This window comes from Panthera tigris, chromosome C2, assembly GCF_018350195.1.
Source record: "Panthera tigris isolate Pti1 chromosome C2, P.tigris_Pti1_mat1.1, whole genome shotgun sequence".
NCBI classification, from domain to species: domain Eukaryota; kingdom Metazoa; phylum Chordata; class Mammalia; order Carnivora; family Felidae; genus Panthera; species Panthera tigris.
In genome coordinates this window covers 152,733,073-152,758,631 of record NC_056668.1, presented here as the reverse complement: position 1 = coordinate 152,758,631, position 25,559 = coordinate 152,733,073, and the positions used below count along the sequence as shown (strand labels likewise).

The 25,559-nt window shown below is 47.4% G+C and overlaps 1 protein-coding gene across 2 annotated transcripts in view; it reads left to right on the top strand.

Moving 5' to 3' along the window:
* STAC (SH3 and cysteine rich domain) overlaps positions 1–25,559 on the top strand; it is a 139,748-nt gene that overhangs the window by 70,539 nt on the left and 43,650 nt on the right. For both annotated transcript variants that reach the window (XM_042956631.1, XM_042956630.1), the window contains exons 3-5: positions 21,255–21,355; positions 23,092–23,173; positions 24,325–24,440. In XM_042956631.1, the coding sequence (XP_042812565.1) occupies positions 21,255–21,355; positions 23,092–23,173; positions 24,325–24,440 (299 nt within the window). The remainder of the gene's footprint in view (positions 1–21,254; positions 21,356–23,091; positions 23,174–24,324; positions 24,441–25,559) is intronic.

The following is a 25,559-nucleotide window of genomic DNA, read 5'->3' as shown; positions in this document are numbered from 1 at the left end:
CCGCCTCCTGCTGTGAACACGGGAGATGCAGACCTGTTGGAAGATGTGTATCCTGCGCTTCCATTCGGCTGCTTTCACGGAGAATGTTCCACTGACCTACTTTAGAACGTGGCTTGTGCAGCCGCAGTGGCTACCACATCATAAAGTGACAGAACTAGGCTGGTAGTAAAATATAGGGCAGCGCTTTGTGTGTATCTGGGACTCAAAGCATCAGGCAGGGCGTGTGTGTGTGTGTGTGTGTGTGTGTGTATCAATGGGAGACACCTGTGCATTGGGACCCAGCTATTAAGGACTGCAGATAGGGGTGGGCGTGGGGGGAGAAATCCATTGCTAAATACTATGAAAACCTTTCCTTCGTAGCTTACCAAACACTGCCTGGTTGCTGAAGGAGAGGAAACAAAGCCTAGATTATTCTATCACACTCGAAGCTTACCTGGCAAGAAAATGCAAAAGTCTATGGTTACCCTGCCCCCCACACCCCGACAACATGACCACAGACGAATGCGGGAGGGCCCCCGTGTGCGCATCGCACGTGCACCCACGCCCTCGATCAGGGAGAGGTGTGCTGCCATTGCCATAGCAAGAACATCATTTAAAGAATTCACATCGCTTCAGCCGGTCCACGATGGCACACAGCCTAAGACCTAAGCGTCACCTTTACCCTGTTCTCATGCCACAAAAGGGAACGAGAGAGTTACTCATTAAAACCAAGGTGGGGCACTGAACCGGCCTCCGTGTGACCCCGAAGGCCTCTATCACTTTGCATGTGATCCGCCTGGTATCCCTGTGTGAAAAGGACGTCTCGGGGAACATCGGCTGAGCATCTGTTTTCCCATTTTAAAAATAGAAATCAAAACTGCCTATTCTGGTAGATTTGGGATAAAGATTAAATGAGACCGCGTCCAAAAGCAGTAGTGTCCGGTTATAGTAACTTTCCTTGCTTCCCCCCATTTCCTGTCCTGCCACCCTCCCCCCGGGGGGGGAGGGAGGGCGGAGGAGGGGCTGGGCTGCTGCCCGCCTGCCTTCTCTCCGTGGGCCCAGTCTCTCACTTCGACGGCCAGAACTTGGCTGCCCGGAGGCCTTGGCGATGCCAGAATGCTCGAATACGTCCACAGTGGAGCAGAGCAGCATCTTGGCCCATAAAATCTGCCAATTCACCGAGGGACCATTCCTGCTGGGGCAGGTGGCTCCTTCACGCGCTCAGCTTCTGGCCAGGGAGAGCCTCAAGGCCGTCTGTGACTCCACCCTGTCCCCTTCCTCCAGAAACCCCACACACTGACCTCTCTGCAGTCAGGCCAGGCCGACTTCTCTCCCCCGCTGCCCCCGCCCCAGCCCAGCCTTCGTCCAGCACATCTCACATGAACTAGTTCAAGAAGTCCCTCAGGTGTGTTCTTTCAACCCATCTCTACCTCCTCCTCTGTTGCCAAACCTCAGCTGAAAGCAAACGGACAGTGAGTTCCTGCCTTTCTCAGGAATGCCCCACTCTCCCATTGCCTGAAGAATTACACGGAAGCTTCCCCGGCTTGACACTTACTCTAAAACCTCCAGTAGCCAACAAAGGCAAAGGAGCAAGGGCTTTGTCCCATTAGATTTATAGGAAGTGAAACTTTGCTCACTACCCCTGACAGTAGTGGGCGCACTAGCAAACATCTGTTCGTGGATCACTGCGAATAAACCCAAAATACAGACCTGCGGGAGAGAGCAGGAGGGGGGCAGAATGGGACAGAGGAGCCGGGGTGGTTCCGCTCTTGGTAGAGCGAGTGACCTCGGACAGCTGGTAGACCTCCACCGACTTGTTGGGATTTACTACTAACCAAATAAAGTGATACGTGGGAAGATTCCTTGTGGACCGCGACACTCAAAAGCTGGGCAGTGTTACGAAAGCCGTCTTTATGTACAAAAGGTTGGTACTCCCAGGCAGGCACTTTGGGGATGGAGAGAAGGAGAAAGCCTAGACTGACCAGTCCCTTCTAGGGACCCCTCAGGAGAAATGCCAGTGCTCAAGCCTTAAGCTAGAACAGTTCCGAAGAAAGCGAACGGGAGTGTGAAAACCAGAGACCCCGGACAAGGCGGCAGACAGGGCAGCCGGGATCATCCATACCGGGGTCAGGGATGTCAAGCTCAGATAGTTCCCAGATGGTCGTGGGAAAGTGGTCATTAAGGAGGATGTCTTCTCGCAAAAATTTAAGCCAAACACACGTGATAGAAGGAAAGCGCGGTGGCCAGGGTATTACGACGTGAACTGGTGACCCAGAGGGCAGAGGCTGTGGACTCCAAACACAAAGCCCTGAGCCAACCCAACTCCCGTTGCTATATTTAAAGCTCAGTGCGGGAGGGGTGGGGGAAGTGGGGAGAGTTTTTCCACTAGCAGTCAGGAACCGAAATAGGAAAGATCAACAGAGAAGCATTTATAAACAATGAATGCCATTAATTTTTTTTTGAAGCTAGAGGGGGTTGGAAAGATGTAGTGTAGCAAGGAGTGGGGGGTATAGGCGGGGAAAGATGGCCCAGGGGTCTGCGTGGTGTTTAGTGGTCCTTTCTGCTTGCTTCATGGTGTTTCACCATCAAGTAGGGGAGAGAGAGGATGGGTTATTTTTAATCAAGGTCCCGTGACTAGAGTGCAACTGCGATGGAAAATATGTTCCCTGGTTCCCCCTTTAGCAGAAAACTTTCTAAGTATTGAGCGATATCTAAAGATTGGGGGCAATTGAGGCCGTCTTGCTCTAAGCCCAGAAGAGCTCGAGCTCTTTCTGATACATCACAGCACGAGGACAGTGACAGGTAACCTAGGGCTCTTTGGGGGGACGGTGAGAAAGAATGATAGGTCCTGGTTCGAGCTGTGTCTGCCTAACTTCCCAGCACGGTGGGGCAAGAACATGAGCACAAGAGGCTGGACAGTGGTAGTTTAATATCGTCCCTGCCGTGAAGGAGGGGGTTAATGTTGGTCAGACCGCTTCCCTTCTTTGGGCCTGTTTCTTCATCTGTAAAATGAGAGAGCTTGCTAGATCTGGGGGGAGGTGCAAGTTGGTTTACATACTAATTGATTGGCAGTGATAGCCCAGAGAAGCTTCTAGCTGCCCTGTCGTGCAGTGAGAACGCTATTGTGACGGATGAGTGATGCCTGCCATGTATGCGGAATGAAGCGCTTCTTCAGTCCCTGTCCCGTGTATTTGCCATCCCTGGGCTGCTGATCTCAAAGGCAGGACTTCTCGAAAGTGGAATACGCATGCAGATCACCTGGAAGTCTTGGTGACTTAGCTGATTTAGCGGGTCTGGCTGGATCCTGAGATTCTGCGTTCCTCTCAGGGTCTCAGGCAGTGCCGGTCATGCTGGTCTGTGGGCCACACTTTCAGTTGTGAGGCACCAAGGTATCTTCCCGACTAGATTCTGTGACACCCTTCACTCGGCAAGTCGCTAAGACTTACGTGGAAGGCCTCGCCTTAGGTGCCTGGGAAAGAGAAATGAGGTACAGAAATCGAAGAGCTAATCTTAAATGTTCATAAGATTTCTGACTTTTTCTCTTGCATAGATGTTCTACTTCTTTTCTTTCCATAGGTAATAAACATGGGATGCTTAATAAATAACTGGGGAGACACATACACATGTAAATATATGCACCAAGGCATATAAAAAGTGCCAGGAAAATCCAGTTGAGGAGACCAATAATAGTTCTACCCGAGAAGGAAGAGGTCAATGAAAGTCCCATAAAGAACTCAAGTCAGCTGAGCGTCCAACTCTTGATTTCAGCTCAGGTCGTGTTCTCACGGTTTGTGAGTTCAAGCCCTGTGTCAGTCTCTGTGCTGGTAGCATGGAGCCTGCTTAGGATTCTGTGTCTCCCTCTCTCTCTGTCTGCCCCTCCACCACTCGCTCTCTCTCGCTCTCGCTCTCACTCTCTCAAAAATAAGTAAGCTTAAAAAAAAAAAAGAATGTGAGATTTGAGGTGGGCCTTGAAGGATGAGTTTACCACTTCCTACCAAACTCAGTATAGTTCTTGGAAGCACCTCCCCATTGGGTACAAAGAAGCCAAGTTATGCCATGTTTTCTTTTTAAAACATATAACAGGGAATCAGCTCTTAATTTCTCAGAAACTGATGATAAAGCCTACAGATTTGTCCAGGTTAGCCATTGCCTCTATGTTCTTTTGGGAGGCTCGTCGCATGGGAGGCGCCATATCTGCAAAGCAAACCGGTCGGTTTTTGTCTGAAATAGTATTTGAGAAGGGTTCTGGACCAGTTCATCCTTTTATCCCTGGCTTTCGAATGTATGAATCAAAGCTCTGGGACCATGAAACCACAAAATGTAGCTCGAAGATTTCAGTCAGACCTAGTTGATTGAGGAAAAGAAACACATTAGCAAAGGACACCAGCCCGAGATGCAAAATAAGGATTAAGTCAGACCTGCTTTAGGATTCCAGCCCTACCACTTACGAGCTAAATATACTTGGGTAAATTGTTTAAACTCTCTGATCCTTAATTTTCCATCTGTTAAATGTGGAATAATAACTAACTTCAAGGGATTGTTGTGTTACAGAGAACATATGGAAAGAACGTAATCGGTGGTGATTCAGAGCACCGTCTGCATAGTGGCCCTGACCCCAGTGGTCTCTCCGTTTTCAGCCTCTCGGGAGAAAAGGCGAGTAGTTCTGTGTGCAGGAAGAAAGAGGGAATTTGTCATCAGGAAACCTGGGTTCAGATCTCTTCTCTGCACTCTTGTTTCCGTGTGGCCTTGGACCAAGGATTTCTCTCCCCCAGAGCTTCAGTTTCCTCACCTATAAAAGAGGGCTGAAGATAGTTGTTGCCTTTTTTTCATGGTTCTCAACTGGGGGCGATTTTGCCTCCCAGAAAGAGTTTCAAGATTGAGCAAGTAAAAAGACAGGACACCCAGTTACATTTGAATTTCAGAAGAGCAACCAATAACTTTTTAGTGTGTGTCACAGGCAATATTTGGGACCCAGGTGTCCCGTGCAATATTTGAGGTATTCTTATATTAAAAAATAATTTGTCGGGGCGCCTGGGTGGCTCCGTCGGTTAAGCATCTGACTCTTGATCTCGACTCGGGTCACCATCTCACGATTTGTGAGTTTGAGGCCCGCATAGAGCTCTGCACTGACATTGCAGAGCCGGCTTGGGATTCTGTCTCTCCCTCTCTCTGCCCCTCCCCTGCTTCGGCTCAGTCTCTCTCTCTTTCTCTCAAAATACATAAGTGAACTTTAAAAAAATAATCATTCGTTATCTTAAAATTGAACTGGGCTTTCTGCGTTTTATCTAACAACCTTATCTCCAGGGACATTTGACCATGCCAGGTGGTGTTTCGGTTGTCGCGATTCTGGGCAAAGGGTGCTACTGGGTAGAGGCTAGGGACACTGCTAACCCTGCTACAATGCATGAGGTAGCCCAACACACACACACACACACACACACACACACACACACACACATACACACACACAGCAAAGAGTTATCAGGCCCCAAATGTCACTAGTGCAGGGGCTGAGAAACTTGGATTTAAGAAAAACACTTTGAAATCTAGAAAGCAGTGAAAGCTATTCATTAAATTTGGGGGCAAAGGGGGGGGGTTGGAGATGGGCACTTTTCCCTTGCCAGCCAGAGGGAATCGAGATGGAATAGTCTGGGCAGTCTGCAGATTGACATTGTGTTGCACAGCGAGTCCTGAGGAACTCAGAGGGAGGCCCCACCTTGAAGGATGTTGTTCCAGGAAAGGAAAACAAAGCCCGCTGTGCATGCCCGCAGGCTCAGGGCGCGCGGCCCGGGAGCCAGTGGGCGGCAGGGACTTGCCAAAGTGACAGGACTTGGCATCCAGGACCACACTCTCCACGCTACCCGAGGCCTAGGTGGTGGTGAGTGGGCATGGGGGAGGGTTGCTACCCTCTTTTACCCCCCAAGCTCTTAGACTCCCGACCCCAACTGCAAATTCCCGGCAGTGGGAACCCCCAGGGTGATTCCTCTCACCTCGACATGACCTGGTTTTTCTGATTCTTCACAAATAACACCACTTCCTTTCAAAAAATACGTAGCGTCTTGGACCGCCAGGGTGGCTCAGTCGGTGAAGCGTCCAACTCTTGATTTCGGCTCAGCTCATGATGTCGTGGTCAGGAGTTCGAGCCCCAGGTCAGGCTCCATGCTGAGCACGGAGCCCGCTGGGGATTCTCTCTCTCTCCCTCTCTCTCTGCCCCTCCCCTGCTCACACTCTCTCTCAAAATAAGTCAATAAACTTAAAAAAACGGAGTATCTTCCTTCTCATTACAGAAGGGAAATACACTCTTTATAGAAAATGAGAAAGTACAAATACATAGAAACAAGAACTAAAAACCATGTATAATTCCACCCCCAGACAGAAATATTAATGTCTTACATATGCTCTGCCAGACATTTTTACATGTATGTTTATGTTCATTTTAAATGAGAGATTTCTAAACACGGGTATTACCCTAATTTTGACACTTCGGCCTTATAGGGTGAGCATTATATCCTGCCAATCATTATTCGGTTAAAAATTGTCTCACTAACCAAAAAGTGTTTTGGGTGTGGGTTTACCAAGCTCTTATTAACTCATACCTTATTCTGGGATATTCTACTTATTCCCCATTGTGTGGTATTATTCACAAAGTGACGGTAAGCGTCTTTGGAGTTAAGTCTTTGCAGACACATTTAATTATTTTTAAGACCAGTTCTGAAATTGAAATTGCCGTAGCGAAGAATTACGCATCTGTTTAAAGTTTTTGGTGCGTGTTCCCAAAGTAACCGGACAGTGGTGCTGTCATACCCATCGCCCCACATCCAAGCACTGATGGTTTTCTTTTTTTCTTTTTTAATCTTTGCACATGTGATAGGAGAAAAATGGATATCTTGCTATATTTACTTCCAATTATTTGATTACTAATTAAATCTGCCATTTAAGATGGCTTAACTTTTTTTTAAATATTTAAAAAAATTTTTTTAGTATTTATTTATTTCCGGAGAAGGAGAGAGAGACAGAGTGTGAGTGGAGGAGGGGCAGAGAGAGAGAGAGAGAGAGAGAGAGAGAGAGAGACAGAATCCAAAGCAGGCTCCGGGCTCTGAGCTGTCAGCACAGAGCCCGACGTGGGGCTGGAGCTCACAAACCGCGAGATCGTGACCTGAGCCGAAGTCGGACCCTCGACGGACTGAGTCACCCAGGCGCCCCAAGAAATGCTTAACTTTTAATTACATTTCTTTTACATGGTCTCATGTTAGCCTTTGGACCATATATCTTTCTGCTTATTTATATATTTTTTTAATTGGAAAGAAAGGTTCCTTAATCCCATATAATATGTTACAATATCCTGAATTTTATAAAGAAAATATTTTCTCCAATATATCTGCCTTTCAGCTTTGTATTAGTGAGCATATTTTCAATGTAATCAACTTTATCAATCTTTTGGTGTATTGTTTTCTTTCATAGAATCATTCTGAGAAAGACTTTCTCTATTCAAGAATAAATAAGCTAGTATTTATATTTTCTTCAATTAATTCAATAGTTTCAACTATTATGTAAATTCCATAACCCATCTAAACTTTATTTCAGAATATGTTAGGAGTTATGTACCTGGTCTTTTCCCCAATTTACCAAGTGATTCACCAATATTTGTTTTACAATCCCACTTTTCACTGCTGATTGAAAAGTCACTTTTATAAAACATTAAATTCTTTAAAGATACTTAAAGTATATTTTTTGGTTTTCAGTTCACTTTATCGGGTATTCTGTTTGTTCAGCACCAATAGCCCTCTGGCTTAATTATTATTATGGGCTGTCATAGATTCTTTTTCAAAAATGTTTTGCTATTCTCAGGCATTTATTCTTCAAGATTAATTTTAGAGTCATTTTATGAAGTCCCCCACCCAAATCCCATGGAGATTTCAACTGGAATTCTGGTAAATTTGCAAAACTATTTGGAGAAAATTGGCATCCCTCCATTTCTTATTTAATAATACCGTGCTGAGTATTCCTAACATCAGACATCTTTGTCTTCTTTCAAACTTAAAAAGAATTCATTCAACAAATATTTGTGGAGTATCTCCTTTCTGTTAGGTTTTGTTCTAAGCACTTAGGATGTATCAGTGAATAAACCAGGAAATGATCTTGACTCTTGTCAGGTTGACATTTTGGTTGGGGAGACGATGGATGGATGGGTGGATGGATGGATGGATGGATGGAAGAATTCTCTAAGGTTATAAGTGATGTCGAAGGAAGAATAATGTAAAGCCAAGTGAGAAAGATCAGGAGTTGAGAGGAAGGGACAGATTTCAGTATCACGGGAAGTGCTCAGGGTAAGCTTGTTGAGATCAGACCTGAGTAAGAGGCGCAGAAGGTGAGAGAACTCTGGGCAAAGAGCATTCCAAGTGAAGGAAACAACCAGAGCTCAAGACTTAGGCAGGAGTATGCCTTGTGTGTTAAGTAATAGCCCGGCAGCCAGTGCGCAGTGGACCAGAGTGGATGATGAGCAGAAAAAGAGATCGTGTGTAACCCTGGAGACCATTGTGAAGACTCTCACTTTTACTCTGTAATGTAATTGTATTTGCAAAAGGTTGCTTTAGCTGCTATGTACAGAATAGCAGCTCCTAAGACTTTGGAGGGAGGGGGTAAGGATCGAAGCAGAGAGGACAGACGAGAGGCTGTCACAGCAGTGCAGGTAAGAGAGAAGGGTCTAGATTCCTGATACATTTGGAAGGAAGTGCCCAGCAGGATTTTCTGCGCATGGGCTGCATGAGGAAATCAGCAGACAGGGATGCTGCCCACAAAGTTTCTGGCCCAAGTCACTTGGGAAAATGGTGTTGCCATCGACTGCAATGGGGACACGGCAGGCCGAAGAGGTTCTGGGCCATGTGTTGAGGGAAAAGGATCACTAATTCAGTCTCAGGTGTGTCGGACTTTGAAATGTTTATTTGACAGCCAACTAGAAAAATGTCAAGCGGTCAGGTGTGTGAGTAGATTTGGAGTCTGAGGGGCTTGTCTAGGTAAAAGATATAGATATTGGAGTCATCAGCCTGTGAGTAGTATTTAAAGGGATACGGTTGGAGGCTCTGACCAAAGGAGTTACGTGTAGACAGAAAAGAGCAGAGGACCAAGGATGGAGCCCTGGGACTCTCCAGGGTTAAAAAGTTGGAGAGGAAAGGAGGAACCAGTAAGAGACCAGGAAGAAGTGCCTAGTGTGGTAGAGATTAACCAAGAAGATGTAGCATCGTAGAAGCCAAGAAAGAAAATGTTAAAGAGAATATCAGCCTTATTACATGGTACCACTGGTAGATCAATTATGGGGTGAACTTCGACTACTAGATTCATCTGGTGTCTGGTAAGGACGAGAGCAGTTTGGTGGGCTGGTGAGACAGACCTTCTAATGCTTCCTCATTAAGTATCAGAGAGACTCCATCTTTATTATATTACAGAATATCCTTCTAACCCACCTTCAAGAAGAGCTTACATCAGGGGCACCTGGGTGGCTCGGTCGGTTAAGCGTCCGACTTCGGCTCAGGTCACGATCTCACGGTCCGTGGGTTCGAGCCCCGCGTCGGGCTCCGTGCTGACAGCTCAGAGCCCGGAGCCCGTTTCGGATTCTGTGTCTCCCTCTCTCTGTGACCCTCCCCGGTTCATGCTCTGTCTCTCTCTGTCTCAAAAATAAGTAAACGTTAAAAAAAAATTAAAAAAAAAAAAGAGCTTACATCAGAAGAAGTCTAGTTCTATGAGTAATTAGATTAATAGCTATTTCTAATAATAAACTCTTTTATATATTATAAAATATATAATATACATATATACGAATATCCAGCCATAAGAAGGAATGGAAAATGGAATACTGATACGTGTTACAAAGTGGATAAACCTCGAAACCAAACTAAGCAGAACAACCCAGACACAAAGGCTACATCTTGATGATTCCATTTACATGAAATAGGTAAATCCATAGAGACACAAGGCAGATTGATGGTTCCCAGAAGCTAGGGGAGGGAAGGATGGGAAATAATTGCCTTTTGGGTATGGGGTTATTTTGGGGGTGATGAAAACGTTTTGGAATCCGATAAGAGTGGTGGTGGCACAATATGGTGAACGTACAGAATGCCACCGAATTCTTCACTCAACAGTGGTTAATTTTGTTGTGTGAATTGCACCTCAATTTAAAAAAAATAAAGGTACTGGGGAAAAGGAAAAAGTTATGACCCACAGGCCAAATCGGGCCCCACCACCTGTTTCGAGCCAGGAGATAAGAATGGTTTTTACATTTTTTAATGGTTGAGAGAAAATCCAGGGAAGAGTATTTCATAACACATGAAAATTATGTGAATTTAAATTTCAGCGTCTCTAAATAGAGTTTTATGGAGATACAGCCACACTCACTTGGTTAGTTGTTATTTGTGTCTGCTTCATGCTACAACGGTAGAGTGGGATAGATGCAGGGAAACCGTGTGGCTTGCAAAGCCTAAAATATTTGCTCTCCTGCCCTTTACAGAGATGCTTTTCTGGCCCCTAGTCTAACTCCTCACAAAGAAAAACCAAACAAAAATGAAAAAGACAGAAAAACCCAAAAACTCCTTTATGGCCAAGCTTTGCGCTGTTGACGAGTTTTCTTCTGGAGGAATCCTCCACTCTGCTGCCAGAATCTCCAGATTCTTGAAATGTGTTTTTCAAAAAAGGAATTGGAATTGGGAGTTGTCTGCCTTCCTTCTGGAAATTATGCCTTCCCTTGATTAGCTTGCAAGATAACATTTTAAAAATACTATACAAGATGACAAAAGAGTACTCCTAGCGCTGTGGTGAATGTCATGAAAATGCCACTGGTGTCATGCTTGGTGTGGGCAAGATTGGTACCAGAGAGTGAGCACAGAGGAATAATTCTGTCCCCTCTCCATCCAGAAGGGGTAAACTCCAGAGCAGGCTAAGCTCCATGGTCCTCCCCAGCCCTCAGCCTCTTTTTTCTCTCCCACTTCCCTAAAATCAGAGTGGCAAATGAGGACAAGGGAGAGACCCACTCATGTCGATAGAATGGACCTTCTCAATTCGGACGGCTTCTGTCCACAATCCCTGCCGGAGCTTTCCAAATCCTCGTCTGATCTGAAATGTGCAGCTTGACTTCTCAGTGGCCCGTCTGTCCATAGGATGGATGAAAGTGCATACCTATTCATTTTGTCTTGCTCTGGGGGATGTTTGCTTGTTTGTTTTAATATTCTCGCTCTCCAACCTTGCCCAGTGTGGCCCTTTCATACAGATCCTCTAGGGATACACGTGGTCCTGTGATACACAGAGATGTTCCAGAAGAAAGCCCAACTTTGCAGTGCAGGCATTCTCCCAGGAAAGCTGAGGGATCGAGGTCGTGCACACTGATGGTGCACAGGTACTTTAACCGCTAGTTCTAAGTTCTAACTCTCTCCCTTTGGCCATGGCTCCTAAAACTTCCATCCGCTCGGTCTACATCAGGTTGTTAGAGGTCCTTAAACGGTTAGCTTATCACATTAATGCACAAAGAACATGTCATCATTATACATTATTATATTCAAGTGGTCAAGTATTATTGAAATAAAAATGTTAACGTAGTTAATAAATATGAATCCTATTTGGAAAAGAACAATGGAGTGACTTCTGTAAAGAATACACTTCTTTAGTATTTGATGCCTTATTCGTATTTAAAAGGCATCCGAGGTCACCTTGTACAGAGCAAGGCTCAATCCGCTTGTTTGTAAACTGAGTGCAGGAATTTGGGTGGCATACACACAGGAGAGCAGAAGGTAGGCTGTGCGCTCTCTGGGTCATGCCTCATCAGATCCTAAGTTTGGAATGTCCGGTTCAACCTTCAAGGAATTTGGAAATCATGACCTCAGGGAGAGCCACCGTTCAGACCTGCAGGTGGGGTACTTTCTAGCCCTATTACCGTTTCCTTTTGCAACTTGAATTGCGCTTCCTAAAGAGAGGGCCCCTTGCTTTTCCCACTTTGTGGTCAAGACGCCCTTTCTCAGATGGGGAGACTGAGGTCAGAGAACAAGGTCCCATCCAAGGTCTCAGAGCTAAAGTCTAATATCTAAATCTTCTGATGCCATAAATCCAACCTCTTCCACCTCGCCATGGTGCATTTGTGTTTTGTATATGTGTGTGTGACACACGCATATCCAGATCCGAACACACAAATCTAATACAGTCTACGCACGGAAGTTACAAGTTATAGAACAGCTATCCTGCTTTTGTGCTCTTGTATTCTTTGGTTTATATTTCTCCACGTTGGCTCCGCTCTTCCTTTTAAAAGAATCAACCGGGGCACCTGGGTGGCTCTTAGGCGTCCGACTCTTGATTTCAGATCGGATTGTGATCGCACGGTTTGTGAGTTCAAGCCCTGCATCGGGAGCTGCGCTGCACAGAGCCTGCTTGGGATTCTCTCTCCTCTCTCTCTCTCGCTGCCCCTCTCCCCGCTCATGCACTCTCTCGCTCTCTCAAAGTAAATAAATAAACATTTACAAAACAAAATAAAAGGATCAACCAAGATGAGAACATCTATGACATCAGTGTCATCTTCCAAACAAAAAATCAGTCCCTGAATAAGTGCGTATCAAAGCTAGAGACGGCAGTGTGTACTTATATTGGCTAATGCGTTTGCAGCCTTGACTCCTGATGCATTAATGATCTCGTAAGTAATCACCGGCTTAGCGGGCTTGACAATTAGCGTCTACAGTGGGAAGGACTCTGTTTCCTTCTGCGTGTATCCAAGAGCGTACGCTGAGCTGCCGAGCCGTAGAACCTGTAACTCCTTGCACGTATCTCTTACGTGGACCCGCAGCCTTGCGGTGGCTGGCTCATCCAGAAAACTCCCGTTCGCCCCCGTCAGCTGTGAGAGCCTGTTTGTAACCCACCACATGGGATCAGAATGCCTCTTCCAAAGAGGATGCTGGGACGAGAACCATTTGCAGACCCAGAATCTCCTCGGGGAAACTCCTTGCTCCTTCTCATCCAGTCTTCCAACTCTACCCTCATGGACCGCGGTGACACATTTGTATTTTCATTCTATCATTCTCGTAGGTAGTCAGAGCTGGGAGGACCGTGAATGGCTCTGTAATGTTTCCCACTCAAGTTCGGTAGAAGAAGAAATCCAGACCAGATCAAGGCAGAGATGCCAAAGTGCAGATGGCTGGCAGGGGGCAGCAGGGGCGAGGGAAGAGAGCCGGGCTTCCAAGTTGCGTAGACCCGGACCCTCATCCCGTCTCTGTCCTCGCTAGTCCTGCATCCCTGGGCTTCGGGTCACTCTCCGTAGAAATGAGAGAACAAAAATCCCTACCTCATAAGACTGTGGGGCTAAAAAAAAGGGGGGGAAAAGTTGCAATATTGAGTTCCACAGCTAGTGAGTTACATATTCACCCCAGCTCAACATGTCCTCTTTCTTTGCCGTTGAAGTTCTCGGTTACCCCTGCCTTCTTCAGTTAAAATGATGCTTTGCCTAGAACAGGTAATAATTAGTAATTACATCAAGAGACCTCCAGGAAAACTGCCTAACACTACACAAGAGCTCGATAATTTTTAATTCCTCCTGCTATCCTTTCTTCCTGCAGGATCAGGATGAGAATCCATTTCTGACTTCTAGTACAGTGGTCTTTCATCTCAAATGTGTGTGTGTGCGCCCACGAGCGAGCGTGCAGGCACGTGTGCGTGTGCAAGTGTGTGTGTGTGCATTGACTGCCAGGCTCCTTCCATCTTAACTGTGCTTGGGTTTTCCTCCACTCATTTGGCTTCCTCTCAAGTCACCCATTGTCCACGCGGGAAGAGACAGTCGCGCCCAGTGACTCCATTTGGCTTAGCTGACGTCGAGGAGCAGCGTGTGAAAGTCACGGAAACACCTCCTGCGTTCTGCATGGATTATTTTTAATGCCACATGGGGCTTCGATTCCTCCGAATCGTCCTATGTTATTTGGATTTGGAAGCCACGGTTGCTAATAAGGGCACCAAAGTTCTAGATTTTAAGCATGCCTCTCCTGGAAATCAACACGCCGCGGGTGATCCTTCAGGCCATCATTTACGTGGCTCTGTCGGTTGTGATTTCATTGCATCGGGACGGGAAACCTTGACCAAAGTTTTGTTAACCCCCAGCTATAATCAGGCATGTTTAGGTAGGGAGGGGCAAGATGTCCGGGTCATGTGTGCAGTAAAGGCAATAATGGAAATCTGACGCATCTCTCCGTCAGGATAACAAAGCACTCACAGACAAAATGATACGAGTCAAGGGGCAGGGCCAGTTTGATTCCAGTCCAGATAGTTTTCAACAGGTGCTCCAAAGAGGGTACGGAGAGCCGGTAGCAGAAACAGAGGGAGCGATTCCCCGAATCGGCTTTCAGCTCACTTCCTAGGTCAGGCAGGCATCACGTGGAACAGTGTCTGGCCTGGATCGTGGGGTCACCCAGACCCTGGGGCGTTCTGAGTCCCGGCGGGCCGGGATGCACTCACGTTGGAACGTGGGTATGAAAAGGAGGACCAGCTAGGCAGAAGCCTGTAGAGTCCAGATCTGCGGGCAGAGTAGAACCCCGGAGTGACACAAGCCTCCGGGATTCAAGACCACAAGGAGAAATCTAGCTCTTTCCATAGAATGAGTGGGGTGGACCCCCAGCATTCTCTTCGCCTGGGCACTTCTCTGGCCCAGGCCCGGGTGGGCTCTCGTTCCTGATGGACTGTAGCGTCCCGAGCCAAGCACTTTCCTGGCCACGGGGCTTCCAGCGATGAATGAACTGCCCGGCCTTCGGTGTCAAGGGCCTGTCGTGAAAGGTACTCTGGGAACAGTAAGGGGCTGCAGAGAGTGACAGGTCCCGTATAAAGGAAGGGGGGGGGGGAGGGTGTGTGTGTGGGCGGCTCTGGAAAATACTTCAAAGGGGTTCCGGATGGGAAGCTGTTTAGCAGTTGAACGAAGAAACGCGGAAGGGGCCGTGCGAGCACGCTTCAGAAGGCTAATCCAGCCACCTTTGCCAAGAACCACAAACGATCTGGGAGAACGAAGGAGGTCAAGGTGGAGTACCCTGAAAATGAAGCAAGGCAAGCAGGTGGGGGTCCCGTCACCGAGGGCTTCTTAACAGATTCCCACCTAATTCTTTCCCATCCCTTGTGGTAGTGTTTATCCAGGGATAAAGGGCCGTGGAAGATGCCAGCTGTATTATACTGCCTGTCTTTATTATCCAGCAGAGCTTTTGTTACAGCCTTTAGTTTAAAAACACTGTCCTCTTTCTACGGTTCACGGCTCGCGTAGTTTCTAGCCCTTAAGTGCCTCTGGTCTTCCCAGGCACCAAAAAAATGCACCCGTTGCTTTTGTTTTCATCTCGCTGGCCTTGAGACCCTTGTGTGACACGAATCTCTGGTATCTGCACGCTCCTGATGCTGGGATGTCTTGCCATTTCTTCTCCCAGCCATGGCGTGCCTGTACTGGTGGAGATCAGAGGTAGTTAGTGCCTAAACCCTTAGGGGCAGGGGCTGGTACGTCTTTGAACTTTTCTTATCTTTATTCATCTGTGAATTCTTTATAGATACTTCGTGGAATCCAAGAACTATTTATGGATCTCTTTATAGTCATATTTTTATGTACTTAGTTCTAAATTTTTTTTAAGTTTCTTCCCCCAAATCACCGTGAAGAGTCTTTTTTATTGTCTAATTTACATTCTTTGTAACCAAGTAAATTGTAGGAGTAATTCCGTGGCTGTAGAATCTGGAAGCAAACGAATTATTGCCCACAATTACAACTATTGTTCCCTGCAGAATTAAGTACTGTATTATGATTCCATTTCTTTTTCTATACAGGCTTATTTTTACTCCTTCCTCATACCATTTCTCTGGTTAAGCGGTCCCGATGGTAAACCCTTGGTTTCTCCTGTTTCATCTTTAACTGATAAAATACGATATTTGGCCGAAAGTTAAGCAACGGCTTAGCGGCCGAATCTTATCAGAACGACTCTGGCCAATTGTTTTATAGATGCACGTGACCAATTTTATTTTTCAAATAGAAGGAGCCTGACATCCAGTGTAGCTGATGCATTTGCGTTGAGAAAACCCCTTTCATATTTCTCCCAACATCGATGTAGAGAGCTTTATTCATGAGAGTGTCAGCTCTTGGTTCTTCTGTGGACAGCTCACTTATCCCTAGTGGTAAATGATACCGTACTCATAACACAGCCCAGTGCCTGACATTTCATCAGTGTTGCATCGGCTTGCATGGATCCATTCCAAGCTCCATGTGAGTAGAGGAACTACCATTCTCAACAATTTTCAGCTGGAACGCATAGAACTATCTTAGATTTATCTCAGCAGCTCAGACCCCACGGAAGAAACCGATGGTTATGGGATGCGTTGGCTGCTCTCACCCCTCCAGTACCCCTTGCTTTCCCCCTCTTCCTTGCTCTCATCTTCCCAAGTAGTTTTGTCACAATTTTGTGTTAGCTTGATAGCTTATACACTGTCGTGACTGTTTCTGACTTCTGATTCAAATATGATACTGTGATTACATTTTTTCTCACACAGCTTCTGTATTCCCTCAATTAGAAATTGCCGTTTTGGGACACTGGGTGGCTCATTCAGTTGAGCACCCAACTCCTGGTTTCAGCTCAGGTCATGATCTCGTGGTTTGTTGCATCGAACCCCACATCAGGCTCTGCCTGATGACAGCACAGAGCCTGCTTGGGATTCCCCCTCCCCCTCTCTCTCTCTTTGCCCCTCTCCCGCTCATGCTCACTCTCTCAAATAAATAAACATTTTTTAAAAAAGAAATTACCGTTTTAACTCTCTTGACTTTTTAGGCACCTGTAACTGTTTTTCCCCCAGATGCTTCCATGTATCTGTCAAATGCCATATCTATTGCACTGTCCAAACCTGAAGGGCATTAATAAACTTGGAAGTTCCATTTGTTTTCCAAGAGTATGACCTTCATCTTGTAGCGCCCATCTAGGGCCACCGCAAACTTATCACAGGAGCATGTCATTTCCCTCTCCTCTGTGTCAGTCCTTCTGTCGTGCGTTGGATCCAGCAATTTCCTCTTGCTTCCTGTATTCCCTCATCTTTCTAAGGCACTTTCTTCAGTAGCTTTCTGAGAAAGAGTATGTGGAAAGAAAAGATTTCGAATCCCCGAGTGTGATCCCCGAGTATGAGTGTATTCTGCCTACATAATTGTTGGTAATTTGCGTGGGTATAAAATTCTAGGTTGGAAACTACTATCTCTCAGAATTTTGAAATTCCGCAGTGTTTGAAGGTCCCTGATTTTCCCGTTTCCAAGTTGCTATTAGGAAATCCAGTCCTTCTCTTTTCTGCTAAATTCCTTGCCATTTTTCCAGTTGATCCTCTATTTTTTTTAATTTTTTTTAATGTTTATTTATTTTTGAGACAGAGAGAGACAGAGCATGAACAGGGGAGGGGCAGAGAGAGAGGGAGACACAGAATCTGAAACAGGCTCCAGGCTCTGAGCGGTCAGCACCGAGCCCGATGCGGGGCTCGAACTCAGGGACCGTGGGATCATGACCTGAGCCGAAGTCGGACGCTTAACCGACCGAGCCACCCAGGTGCCCCAACCAGTTGATCCTCTAAATACATGTTGAATTCTCTTCTGCTCTGGCCACTTCTCCCAGTAACCTTGTGATTTGGGGGCTTCTATCACTTTTTATTCCTGGTATGAATAAATGGGAATCTCATGTGGCCAGTCCACCATGTTTCTTTAACGTCCAGTGACATCTTTATGTTTCCAAGTATTTAAACCCATGCAACCCCCTTTGCATATCTTTTGACACTATTACCATTAGCAACCCTAAGAGTACTTAGTAGTATTCCCATATGGTAAGGACACAGCTGAGGCTCCAGGAATGTTAGTAGCTTTCTCAACTTTAGGGAGCCAGCATGTGACAGATTCTAATTTAAAATCGTATTTCTCCCACTCTTACTGAGGCATCAGGGTGCCATTAAGTGATGCCTTTGTGATGAAGGTCACTACTAATGAGTCAGACCAGAGCTTCCCCGTATCTTGCTACGGTAAACGGACACCACTGAGTGATGTGAATTATTCCTTTGAACTAGTCTCTGAGCCACAAAATACAGGCTTTCCTCTTCAGTCACTCCTGTTATTGCACAGGAGAAATAGGAACACCTCAAACCAAATAATTGCTGGTGACCTGACTCATTCAGATAGCGGAGTGTATTAGAACAGACAAGGAAAACTGAAATTATGGGATGCAGGTCTGAAGGAAAATAAACTTTACTATATAATGGTGCTACTTCAGAGTTCAGCACACAATGAAATAACTCCTCTTCGAAGCTTTTACTTACATTCTCTCCCAGGGCACAAATAGCGTTCTGTAATTTGAAAACAAAATATAAGGAGTTGCTTTCAAAAGTCCAATATGCTGAAGACGTTGTAGTCTTTTGGCTAAGTGGTTACTCTCAAAAAAGGAAGAGTGGCTTTCCAGCTAGTATTTATGACTAAGCACACATCCCCAGTAATTTCTGGTTTGTTTACATGTCACTTTGACGTTCTGTGGTTGTAAGAGCGGACGCGCTTTGTGTTCAAGGATATGTGCTCAAAGGGAGTTTTCCGGTAATACCTCCTGAAGGGCTTGTAGGGTCTTTGTCAGACAAGAGTTTGCCCGTTGCTTTTCCCAGCTGAATATCGTGTTCTTGTACTTCCTTTTTTCTTTATCATCTAATTAGCCCCATTCATATCTTCCTGTACCTTAACCCCGCTAAAGCGAGGAAGCTTGGGGTCAAGTAGTGGAAAGGTGAAACTAGGCAATACATCCTCTGACCTGGACCCTCAGGCTTCTCATCTGCGAAACGAAATCGTACATACAGATGATCTTCAAGTCCTCTCCCGGCCCTTGAGTGCCGTTTCTACACCATCAATGAATCAACTCCACTTCATTATCTAAAGCAATCACCCCTGTTTCGGTACATGTGCGACCATGAGAGAATTCGTTCATTAATGTATTTAACACATATTTATTGGATGTTGTAGTCAGAGCTGGGTACACAGTAGCAAATGAGCAAACACAGCCCTGAGCCTCATTGGGTTCACAGCCCAGGAGGAAAGGCACACATAAACAAACTCTCGAATAAATAATTGTGATAAAGCCTGGGGAAAAAATAACAACAGAGTGCTGTAAGAAAGAATTAAAAAAAAATAAAAAAGATCATTTAGACAGAAAAGGGGGAATGTTGCCAAGAAAGCTTCGTTGAAGAAATGGCAAGAGACCCAAAGGTCTCTTCACCGGGTAGCCAAGTGGAGAGTCATAGAGACAGTGTTCTAGGCATGTAGGGCGGCATGTGTGAAAGACCCTGAGGAATTTAAGAGCTTGTGCATCCAGGGGATTTGCAGAAGGCCATGTGACTAGAGCATAGCGATCAAGGGCATGGGCCTGAGATCAAGGCAGATACGGGCTCCCACCACATCATCCAAAGCCTGCCCACCTTGCTGAGCATTTTGTATAATGTCAGAAAGACAGGAAGAACCTACTGAAAGATGTTTACACAAGAGAGGGAGGTGATTCAAGTGCGTTTGTAAACGATTGTTCTGGTCCCTGTGTGTGCACGGGAGGAAGACAAAAACAGATAAACTAGTTCAGTTAGGAATTTGTCCGGACAAGAGCCCAGGAGGCAACGGCAGAGAAGAGGGTTGTGTTTCCCACATGATCTTGGGATGGTCTCCTCATTTCGCTTCGGGAGTCAGCTGCGGGTGCCGTGGGATACTTGAGGCCACGCGTCTCAGGGTATATGTACGTATTAATAATGCCTGTGAGATGTAGGGAGTCCCATTGCCTCCCCAGTGGTCTTCTTGAACAACATTCTTCGTGTGAACATTCCTCGTTCACAGCCGCAGCTGTGGGTCCCACAGGCTCCAGGAGACAGAAGCCAAGCTTTTAAAATCATCTCCTTAATGCCACTCTAAGTAAGACTCGGTAGAGAAGAAGGCCTTATCCTTCTCATTTTGTGGAAGGGGCACGATAAAAGTAACAGTGCCTCAGTGGCTCCACAAGGGCACCCTCTCCAGCCCCCCACCTTTCTCCCTTTTCTTTCTTAAAAACTTTTTTAATGTTTATTTTATTTTTGAGAGAGAGAGAGAGAGAGCATGAGCGGGGGGTGAGGAGGGGGAGTGAAGGGCAGAGAGAGAGAGAGAGAAGGAGACACAGAATCCGAAGCAGGCTCCAGGCTCCGAGCTGTCAGCACAGAGCCCGACGCGGGGCTCGAACCCACAGACCGTGAGATCATGACCTGAGCCGAAGTCGGACGCTTAACCGACTGAGCCACCCAGGCGCCTCCCTCAACCTTTTCTAATGTGCTTCATGTGCTCGGTTATCCAAGAGCTCTACACTCCATTTTGGCAGCCCATTTTTGAGGCCTGTTAGGAGCCAACCGGCTCACTCTGTTTCGCACCTCTTGTCTTAGACCAAGTGGAGACAGACAAACGTCACACACTGATATCTTCACCTAGTCTCCCGGCAACTGCTCTGTAACACACAGACTGCAGGTGGCCGACACCCCTCCCAGCTCCCTGAGGCCCCCACACCAGCCATCTTGTCTACCCCCCAGCCCTGCTGCCTTGAGCCTCACTGCAACAGCGCGGTCCCCAGGGTGCCTCTCTCCTCTCTCCTCCTCTCCTCCTTTCTTCCCACCCCATCATGATGCCCTGTCCCCTGGTGCCTCCTGTCCCAGGAGGCTGTGTGACTCCTGTAGCAGTGCTCTCACGGCTGCCCACCTCCTCTTCCTCTTTTGCCAGACAACGGCTGGTGTCGGATCCAGTCCCCTGTCCCCACGCTAAGTACCGTCAGCCCCCCTCGCACACAGACCATGCTCTTCCCCCTTTGTCGGCCATTTTTCTGAGAGTCTGTCTGACAGCTCAGACTCTGTGAGAGGAACTCGGGTAAAAATGGGCAACATTTCCAGCACTTCCACTACTTGGCAAGACGTACAGAAGAACAGAGACGGGCGGCCTGTAGGAAGGGTAGAGAGACCAGCACTTACCAGCCTGAGCTGCGTGAACAATGGAGGAGGCTGAGATTTTCTGGAGCGATGGGGAGGAAGGGAGTAGGAAGAAAGCAGAGCTGGTACCTTAGTAGAAGAGGTGGGAGAAGGGAAAAGAATGGGCCACAGTATCTTGTCCATTCCAAGACATCATGCGACAGCGACAGATGAGAAGAAGTACCTGGGTTTGGGGAGCAACCACTCTTTCAGGGACTTGATGCGAGTCGGCCAGGTAAAGGGGGGTCGCATCCTAACCGAAGCTCGCGCGTGTCTGACAGGAGCAAACGCTAAGCATGGGCTGCGCTGCAAGGCCTGTAAGATGAGCCTCCACCACAAGTGCTTGGATGGCCTAGCACCCCAGCGGTGCATGGGCAAGCTGGTAAGGGCTGGTGCCAGGAGTGAGCCCAGAACCCCCCCGCACGTCCCGAGTTCCCTCCCCGTGGCACCCTGGTAGCCGGACACTAGGAAGGTGGCCCCAGAACCCCAGGGCTGCCAACCGGGCTTCCTTATTGGCATAAGGATCAACCAGAAGAGGAGCTTTATCAACCTAAGAGACAGACGCTCCCCATGTGAAAGGGCTCAGGGTCTTTAACAGAGTGGCCGACTTGTCCCGGGTTGGAACTTTTTCAACGTCAGCACCAGAAGTCCCACGTCCTGGGACCATCCGTGTTTTAAAGATGAAAGTTGGGCATCCCGGGAACCCCATCAGCCCAGAAAACCTAGGGTGGCTGGTCACCTCAGTGTTCCATTGGCTGACAGCACCGGGGATGTCAAGAAGGGGAGAGTGATTAACCACCGCGTTCAAAAATGGGGAGAGTAATAAAAATTGACACACCACTTTGACAGATCTTGGCGGCCAAAGCCAGGAAGGTCAGATGGCCCTGGCCCATTCTGGGCTGGTCTACCATCTTGGGAGTGTGGGCTCGGTACTGCCGCCCCATGTTGATTAAAAGGAACCTCTTTTGAGGGTATTGAAACTAGGATGGCCAAAGAGCTGTCGAAGGGATGAGAATGTCTACCCTAGAGGTAGATACTTAGGCTATGACAGCGATCTTCAAAAAAATTTAAGACCTGAGGAATTCTAGCCTGCTCAAGGAATTTATCCTTGATTAAAAGGAACATCTTTTGAGGGTATTGAAACTAGGATAGCCAAAGAACTGTTGAAGGGACGAGAATGTCTACCCTAGAGGTAGATACTTAGGCTATGACAGCGATCTTCAAAAAAATTTAAGACCTGAGGAATTCTATCCTGCTCTGTGGCTCCAGGGAAAAGACTGAGGATCAGTAGATGCCAAGTCTTACCAACCAGAGACAGTGTCACCAAAGGCCTGCCTTCAGGGTTACTGAGCACTCCTCCCACCAACCCCCCCCCCCATCACGGGCAGTATTCAAAAAAAGGAAGATACCACCTTCCAGGAATATCGGAGAGGATTCTAGACTTATAGTAGGGTCTGGGCCACAAAATTCCCTTCCAACACCGGGATATAATTAGTCAAGTTCTTAGTGAGTTCATCTCGTTACTCTGGTTGGCAGTATCCCCTTTTCTAAAACCCCTGCCTCACCTGATCCTGTCCTCCTCCTTGGCCAATGGAGATGCCCGCAAGCCAAAGCAAAGACCATGAATGAGGGGTCAGAAATACATAACAGAGTCTAGAACACAAGGCAGATGGCTCTGGGTGGAGCTTGTCATATACACAAGGGCCTTACGGCCTCCCTCTCAGGTCGGCTTCCACTTTTCCAGGCCTTTTATGATTTTAATAAACCTCAATAGTAAGCCACGTTGAAATAATGCATGCCAGTCCATTTGGATCCTGGGAGATGAGATGATGGGAGAGGAGTCTGGGCACAAGGGAGGCTGCTATGGTCTGAGAAGGAGGAGAGGCAAGAAAGGGAAGGACAGGGCTGGGGCTTGCTTTCTAGGTGCAATTGTAGCTTGCTTACTGCCACCTGTACCTCCCGCCCCCCGGGGATAACTTGTAGGACAAGCCAGCATCTTAAAGGGCGACAGAGGGGTGCCCCTGGTGAAACCAGCTGGTATTATCTTCAGAGCTCTTGTGTGGTTCTCTCCATCTCATCAGTGACATTAAGCCCTTCTCTTTCTCATTCTCTCTCCAGCCAAAAGGGTTTCGGCGTTACTACAGCTCCCCTTTGCTCATTCACGAACAGTTTGGATGCATTAAAGAAGTTATGCCCATCGGTGAGTTGGGACGCTGATGGGCCGAGCTGGGTTTTGAGCAGCATGGTCCGCATTCACGGCTGCTGTTCTCCCAGGACCGCAGGCCCAGTGGGGTGTGTTTGTGCGTCTGTCTGCTGGCTGATTGGGTTACGACTGTTGGCTTTGCTGGAGGGGATACATTAGGTGGAGCAAATTCTCCTTTCCTTGATGAAGCTTGAAAAACACCCAAGTCCCAAAGGCTGCTGATATGCTATTCCTTTGGGAATAGCCATTCCTTTGGGAATGCTGTTCCTTTGGGAATGCCATTCCTTTGGGATGGAATAGCATGGAGTGTAGCATCTCACAGAGCCGACTCGAAGCCCAGCTTCCCCGCTGACCCACTAACTGTGTGTCTGGACACTTTACCCAACCTGTCAGACCCTGTAAAGGGAGAACAGCAGAGGCTGATTTTCATAATTGTTGTAAAAAAATAATTGTAAATGATAGACCAATGTTTGGAAGGAACTCTGTGAATATCACTTCTTCTTTAATGAGGACCAAAAAGATGTCTTATATGTATAGATATTTCTGGCTTGAATTTATTCTTTAACAATATCTTTCAGTTTACTTCCATCTTTCTCTTCTCTCTCTCTGAGAATCCCTACATCTATTTTTGCCTTTGGATGGGGGGCGAGTTTTAAACTAGAAATGGATAAGGCAGAAAGCTTTTAAAGAGAAATTCACGAGGCCTGGTGATGCCCAATTCTTTCAACACTTGCCTCCTACTGCAGACTTTGTGTCTCGCTCAAGGCTTCACACCTTGGCGAGCAAAACCTCACCCTAGAGGGAATAAAGCTGGTCCCTGGGAAGAACCTTGAAGTTGGAGTCCTGGGGACAGATAACAAATGAGGAAAACCAATGAATCAGGAAGTGTCTGGGAGCAGAGAGCTCTGGTTGTAAGTGATGGGTGCAGGGGAAGGACCTGGCCAATGAGCACCTATTACAGGGGTGAGAAATCTGCCAGGAAAGCCCGACCACACAGAGCTCCATTTTCCCAGGGATTAGTGGGTCTTCCCCACAAAGGCTTCTTCTCAAGGGCTGTTGACCCAGGAGATGTGATAAAGGCTTGGCTGCATCCCTGATGGTAAGTTGAGGAAACCTGTCACTCAGACGACCTTTCTCTTCCATTGCAGCCTGTGGCAATAAGGTGGACCCTGTCTACGAGACCCTCCGCTTCGGCACCTCCCTGGCCCAGAGAACAAAGAAGGGCAGCTCGGGCAGTGGCTCTGACTCGCCTCACAGAACCTCTGTAATTGTCCCCTTCTTCCCTCGGTCCACCTACAGAGCTCTGGGAGGGAGGGCCTCGGGCACCGCAGCAACGATGGGTTTCCCCCTAAATGCGTCAGGAGGGCGGGTCTGTTGGGAGTCAGGCAGCCTCCGAAGGGAAGTTCCAGGCGCCTTGGGCCACTTGCCTTTCTGTGGCCAGCACCCAGGGATCATTTTACTCTCATCCTCAAAGACCATGCTCTTGGCCTCTGCTCCTTGACTGTCCATGCATTCCCCCCACCTTCCCCTTCCACCAATAATAGATAACAACATGTCGGTCAACACACAGAAAGGTTTCACCCAACGAGTAGCGGGAGCAGGAGAGTCCCAGTTGTGTCCAGTTCTCCTTCCAGCTACATCCCAGTTCAAAACTACAGCTCTTTCTCAGTCGTTTCTCCGTATGATGAGTTACTTCCCTTGGCTTCACACGAGAGCTGCCCCCTCCCCAGAGGCGCTTGAGCTGTATCATTAGTGGGGGCCTGGTTCCATGGGACACTCACCCTCCCAAACACCGCTTCTACATTTTACTTGCTCTAAAATCACTGTTCCCATGCATCCCCGCTGCATGCTGTCATCATCCTCTGGCTGGCTACTCCAACCAGAATTTCTATAAATGCCCCAAGATTCCATACAGCTCTGCAGATCACGCTGAAGGCCACCATCCCTCCTGCAGAGGCAAGGACCTGCCAGTGCATGTTCCGGGTAGGATAGCTCGCACCCAACGACCGTCGCATCCCCTATTAGACTGGGGCTTCCGGGCACAGATGAGCCGCCGGGCGGTCTGCCCGGCTGGGTCCCGTGGATCTTGGGAGAAGGGCGGGGCTTACCCCTGAGAGGGGTCCTCAGGGGCTGAGTTGAAGCAGCTCCCTCAGTGGGTGCAGGTTAATCCGCAGGATAACCTAGATTGTGGTCTGTGGGTAGATATGGAGGTCGGGTGGCTGAGTAGGTAGGATTGCAGGTCCTCTGGTGCCACATGGTTACCCTAGATGCCACCTTTAAACTCCCTGAAAGCCCTGTTCTTCATGCATCCCACTGATTTCTAAGAGGGAAGAACCAAAACTTGTTCGACTCGGTGTCCCGGCTGAACACAAAACTGACGTCC